This window comes from Belonocnema kinseyi, chromosome 1 (assembly GCF_010883055.1).
Source record: "Belonocnema kinseyi isolate 2016_QV_RU_SX_M_011 chromosome 1, B_treatae_v1, whole genome shotgun sequence".
NCBI classification, from domain to species: domain Eukaryota; kingdom Metazoa; phylum Arthropoda; class Insecta; order Hymenoptera; family Cynipidae; genus Belonocnema; species Belonocnema kinseyi.
Window position 1 is genome coordinate 41,384,141 of NC_046657.1, and position 6,399 is coordinate 41,390,539.

Below are 6,399 nucleotides of genomic sequence, written 5' to 3' on the forward strand. Positions count from 1 at the left end.
TGAAACAGTTGATTCAATCGCTTTTTTCTATGAGTCCATCAGTTCTACATTTGCTGAAAGGTCGGATTTGAAATCAGAATTCAAACATCTATTTAAAAAGGTATTTAGAACATAAAATATAATATCTATATGCCCTTGGTATTCGATCAATACAGTTTTATCACAAAAATTGCTATTTTCAACAAGCTTTTCTATACTTTTCCTATAGTTTTAGCGAAATTATCTTCGATTATAAAAAAATTAACTCTCTAGGTAATTCCTGTAGAAAGATCACCGATTTTGAGACAAACTTAGAAAAAACGGTCCGTAGTACGTTTTTGAGCCCCAGTTTACGGGACAATTATGTACTTTAAAAAATGTAATCTTCTGTTTGTTGTTTCAGATTTGAATGTACCATGTGACGAATATTCTGATGGACCCGAATTTCATAGTTCCACTTTTCATTCTCGTGGTATGGGGCATTCTCATGCCATGCATTCAACTCCTGCCGAGTCATCTCTTCCTGTCAGACCCAGGTCTCCTCCTGGCAAGCCCCCCTCCTATTCTACACTATTTGGAACGAAAATTAACGATCTTCCATTTCAACGTTATTTTCCTATAAAAAATCCGAGCCGGGAACTCGTAATTCGACTATACGATTTTCTTCCTGGCACGCACATTTATTTGAGAGATCAATCTGGTCGCATCTCTGAACCGCTAACCGGAGTACAATTTATTATATCGGGACTCAATGGTGACGCCTTGGCATTAGTAGAAAAACGAAAATATGGTCACACGGCTTTACGTGGATTATTTATGCATCCTGGTCCAGGGGGATTACGAGCGAAAATAAACATATTCACCCACCAGGTTAGCTTAATAGAGAAAGAAGAAGCCAATGACACTCCATTAGGAAAGACTACATCCAAAGATTATTTTACAAGGAGGACTGTGGATGTTCCAGTTGAGCCTTTTTTTCCCGTCGGGTCCACATCTATAAGCATTCCCCCCTTTTTCAAAATATTTGGAATAAAAATGGAAGAACTTCCATTTTATCGATTTTTCCCTGTCCGAAATACGAGCTGTGAACTTGGAATCCAGGAATACAATTTTTCTCACAACGTAGGAATTTATTTGAGAATTGAATATAATATCCTCAATTCGGAGAAGTTAACAGGTGAACAATATACATTATCAGATATCAATGGCAACGCGTTTGCATTAGCGCAAAAATTACCAACTGGTCAATCGATTATTCGTGGACTATATCAACCTGACCCTCTTCGTCCAAACGGAAATCGAGTGACAATAAATATCTTCACCAACTCGGTCAGAAAAATGGAGAATGAAGAAGTATATGCCACTCCATTAGTAAAAAATACAGAAATCCGAAAGTGGTATGATGTGAGGCATGTGGGTGTTAGATTTGCACCAAAAAGAAATGCCGGCTGATCAATTTGATCTGCAAATCAAATCAATTAAAATAATGTGGAACGTTTTTATGACGATCACGGATTTCTTATTTCATCCGACAATACTGCCTTTTTTTAAATTGTATCATTTGGTCAAAACCTGAACTATTCTGTTGAAAGGTAATTTTCTTGTTCCAAATTTCAACTGTTTTAAGAAAAATTATTTTATTACTTGTGAAAATTCAACTATTTAATTTGAAATTATAGTTTTTGTTTCAAAATGATAATGTCTCTTATAAATAGATATTCGCTTGCCGACAATTTAAATATTTAGTTAAAAATCATCATTTATTGTTGAAGTACACTATTTTTCATATAAATTTAATCTGTTTGGGTTTATATATTAACTTTCAAATTTTTGGTCGAGAATTAACACTTTCTTTTTAAATTCAAAAAATCGGTTAAAGGAGAAACTACAATATTAACAATTCGAATTTTTTGTACAAAATTAATATTTATCGTACAAATAAAAAATTGTTGTTTTTTGAATGTTACTAATTTGTAGAAATGAAATTTTTTGTTCACGATTTATATTTTCAGATCGAAAATTAATTCCGTTTGGTAGAAATTTTATATTTCTTGTTCCAAATTGAAATTTTGGTCAAAAATTAATTTGTTTTGTTTTGCTGAACATCAATTTTTAAACTCGACATTTAACTATTAACTATGAAATTCAAATAATTAAATGAATGAGTAAATTAATGAATGAATTAATTAATTAATAAATGAAATGAATAAAAAAATGAAAATAAAATAAATGTGAATTCCATACTTTTCCCACTCAACAGTTTCTGAAAGTGATATTTCCTTATCGATACAATAAAAGTAAATTTTTCTTTAACCAGTATCTTGAAAAATCGAGCAAAGTTACGTTAACCATGTTCCTCGTCAACAACTTTTCAAAGTACAATAAAAGTAATTTTTTTCCAAAATTCTGCGGAAAATATAAATTTTCAATAAAACATTTAATTTCAACGAAATTGTAACATTTAGAAAACGACGATTTTCTATCATTTTCGAAAAAAAAATTAATTTTCTACCAAAGAATACTAATAAAAGAATATTCAAAAATATAAAAAGATACATTTTTAACCAATAAATGGAATAGTTAAATGTTCAATTAAAAAATTGATTTTTTACAAAACAAATTAATTTTAAGAAAAAAAATTTAATTCGTAACAAAAAAGATAATATTTCACCAAAAGAATACATTTTGCATCTAAAAATATAAATTTTCAACAAAACATTTAATTTCTAAGAAATGGTAACATTTTGAAAACGATGATTTTTTATCGTTTTTGAGAAAACAAAATTAATTTTCTACCAAAGAATACTAATAACAGAATTCTCGCAACAAAATAAAAAGATACCTTTTTAACCAATAAATGAAATATTTAAATGTCGAGTTCAAAAATTGATTTTCTGCAAAACAAAACTGTGAAATATGAAATCATACAATTGAGAACTGTCGGAGAAAAACTTGTCAGAGTAATAAATGGTCTAATTTTCAAGCGTGAGGAAGCGTCTTAAGGGCCTATTTTACCTATTTTACCAGTTTCAGGTTCCCACAGCTTTTTCCCTAGAATAATAAATATTTTGTATTAAAAATTTGAGACATGATAGCGAACATGCTAACGGACGTCCCCACGTACTTTCTTGTAGGTTATTTCAAAAATTGTTTACTTTGCTCAATTCGATAAATTTTTGTGGCGCTTAGGAATTAGAATCGCTTTGATCAGTATTAGGTTTCCCAGGCGGCTTTTTTCCTACAATAATAAAGATTTTGGCTGCAAAATCTGAGGAATAAATGCGAACAGGCTGACGGACGTCAGAGCAAACTTTTGTTGTGGGTTAATTCAAAAAATTTTAATTTTGCTAAAGATTTGTGTGTGCATTTCCAGGTTATGTGTGTTACGATTCTCTCCTATAATTATTCTTGAGTGCTACCAACAGTATCGGTGCGACAGAGACCTACATATTCGAAATAGAGAGACCTGAAAACCGATCCTAACCTTAAAATAGTAAATATGCATACAATTTTTATTTAGAACAATACAATTTTTTGTTATTATCCCTCAAAAAAGAGTGCGGGGACTCCGTTATGATATTTTACAGCATCTCCGAATTCAGTTTAAATTTTTTAAATTTTGGTGGAAAAAATGGTAGGGGGAACTGTACCCGATTGACCACACGACAAGGTATCACATGTCCTTAATTCTATCCATCTTCAAAACTTTTTTAGAACCGACGGATCCGACAGAATGAGGAAGTAAGGAGTGCCCCTCAAATAAATTGTTAGGTTAAACACATTTGAGACAACTATTTTTCAATTTCAAAGTTCATCTATAGAGACTTCAGAGTGTAGATTAATGAGTAGGCTTTTACCACCTTTGTATATTTTTAGCCTATATACACCATGAAGCCTTTCGGAGTAGGCGTGATTCACTCGGTGGGGGAAAGAGTAATGTATGAAAGGGATAGAGAATTTTCAGATTGATCAAGAATTATATTTTTAACATTCGTTCTTTAATCTTATCGTTTAAATTTCGGTGTTAAGCCATCAAGGCAATGTTCTCATTCGGAGTTGAGAATAACGATTGAAGTTTCAAACTGGCTTCTCCGTCCATCATCTCAGGTGAGAGTCGGAGCGTCACTGGTGTCAGAAGATTGGAACTACATATTCGTACAATGAGAGGAACCGTGAGGAAGTGAGACAGTTGCCAGTTAGTTAACATGCAGCGTGATGGCGCAAGGTGTGATGACTCCTGCGAACGTGCAGATTCTCCGCGGCCGCATGATCCTGTGTTTCCCAACAATTGCGTGTGAGCGGGAATCTTATTTCCTGAGTAATTGCTGACAAACCTCCTCTTCTTGATTCATGGCTTTGTATCCTGTATAGTATAGAATCTGACACTTCGATTGTTGTGGGTGGTGCTTCACCAGTTTTACATGCAAACAGCTATTCAACCTTTTCAACGCGGGGTTCCAGATTCTGCTTTATATTTTTTGATAAGAAGTAATTGTTTTGATTAACAATTTAATTAATAGATTGAAAATTAATTTCGTTTTAAAGAACTTGAACAATTTTGGTTAGAATTCATTGCTTTTGGTGCGAAATAATTCATCTAATTTGTAGAAAATTCGCCATTTTGGGATGAAAATTCTGCAATTTGGTTAACAATCTTTTCCTCTTTGGATTAAAGAATCTGTCTTATTCGAAAAGTAAATAATATTCGTGCAAATTTGTTTTTGGTTCTGAAATTTATCACTTTTTGTAGAAACTTACTCTTTGTTGGTTCGAAATGCAACTAGCTGGTCGAAATTTAAACTCATTTTTTACAAATTAATTTTTTGGTAGAGGATTCAAGCGAGATGTTTCAAGAGATTTGAGAAAATTGAATTTCCTTCACCTTTGCAACAGGAAGACACAAGTGAATGATTATAAAATAATTAGATAATTTAAATTGTTAATAACAGGCTTTTAATTTTGTCTCTATAAATCCTTGTCTTTCATATATATTTTTAGAGAATGAGGGCTACGCATAACTCAGGTCTTTCTCGGAAGAAAGGCAATATAAGAAGTGGCTGAATTCTGCCGGGTTTTGATGCCTTGATCAGATTGGAAATTTGTATCTTAAAGACCCCAGCAGCTTCACCTATATTCTGAAGTTTTATAAAGACTAGGGTTTGCACGCTCTATTTGGTTGCTGGTACCAGCAACATAACCAGCTTCTCTGGAAGTTGAGTTAGAATCAGAGTATCTACAGGGTACCAATCTCCTGTTTTCTGCAGCAACGAGCCTGTGTTCCCGATTGGAATGTCCGATATTGAATGATACCGAACATGCTAACGAAAGTCCCCGAAATATTTGTTTGTGTGATAAATAAAAAAAATTAATTAGGCGAAATTTGATTTATGTGAGTGTATTTTAAGGTTATGTATGTTACAATTTGCCAATTTTTACTTCTATACTACACAATATTTTTGGCCGAAAACTTGGGACAAGCAAAAAGACACGGTTACTAATGTCCCGGAATTAGACTTGTTTGTGGACAATTAAAAAAGTTAATTTCATAATTAATTTCTGAGTGGCTACCAACAGTATCGGTACGACAGAGACCTACATTATCGGAATGGCAGCCAGTTGAAAACTAATAATAATCTAAAAATAGTGCACAAGCATTATACAGGGTGGTCCATCTAGTGTTTGGAATTTGATTCACGGATTTTATGACAGTCAAACGTCAATTGTCATTCTTGATGCCATAAATAGTTAGTTATATGTTTGACATTTACAAAATGGGACGCTATTCGCTTGAAGAAAATTGGGAAATATTAAAAATTTATTTCCAAAGTGGTGAGTCTTCTACTCAAACAGTGCGAAATTTGAAAAAAATATTTGATAAAAAAAATGTTCCGAAAACTCAATTTGTGGATCAATTCGTTAAGCGTGTTCGTAAAACTGGAATGTTGGTGGATAAACCAACTCGAGAACGTACTCGTCCAGTGCGCTCAACCGAAAATATTGCTGCTGTGGCTGAAAGTGTGCGTGAACAACCATCAACATCAACTCGGCACCGTTCACAACAATTGGCCATTTCACGCACTTCTCTGATGCGAATTTTGCGAAAAGATCTTGCAATGAAGCCATATAAAGTTCAATTGGTTCATCAGTTAAAGCCTATTCATCATCCGAACCGTATACAGTTCGCAATTTGGGCTGAAGATCGTTTGATTGAAGATGATGAATTTTATCGAAAAATCATTTTTTCGGACGAAGCACATTTTCACCCTCGGTGGTTATGTCAACAAGCAAAATTGTCGCATCTGGGGTACGGAAAATCCACATGTCACAATCGATATTCTGCGTCCAATCTTCGAAAATCGAATAATCAGCAAAAATGGTGATGTGAATTGGCCTCCCCGGAGCTGCGATTTGACGCCATTG

The 6,399-nt window shown here is 33.3% G+C and overlaps 1 protein-coding gene across 1 annotated transcript; it reads left to right on the forward strand.

Annotated features, from left to right (window-relative positions):
• The first annotated feature begins 5,918 nt into the window (after positions 1 to 5,918).
• On the forward strand, positions 5,919 to 6,359 carry LOC117177598. Its single transcript, XM_033368409.1, has one exon. It carries the CDS (start codon positions 5,919 to 5,921, stop codon positions 6,357 to 6,359), a length of 441 nt encoding a protein of 146 aa, XP_033224300.1.
• The last annotated feature ends 40 nt before the right edge of the window (positions 6,360 to 6,399 follow it).

Excerpts from the sequence above, each read along its gene's own strand:
- LOC117177598 (XM_033368409.1), top strand. The coding sequence starts at position 5,919 with ATGTTGGTGGATAAACCAACTCGAGAACGTACTCGTCCAGTGCGCTCA.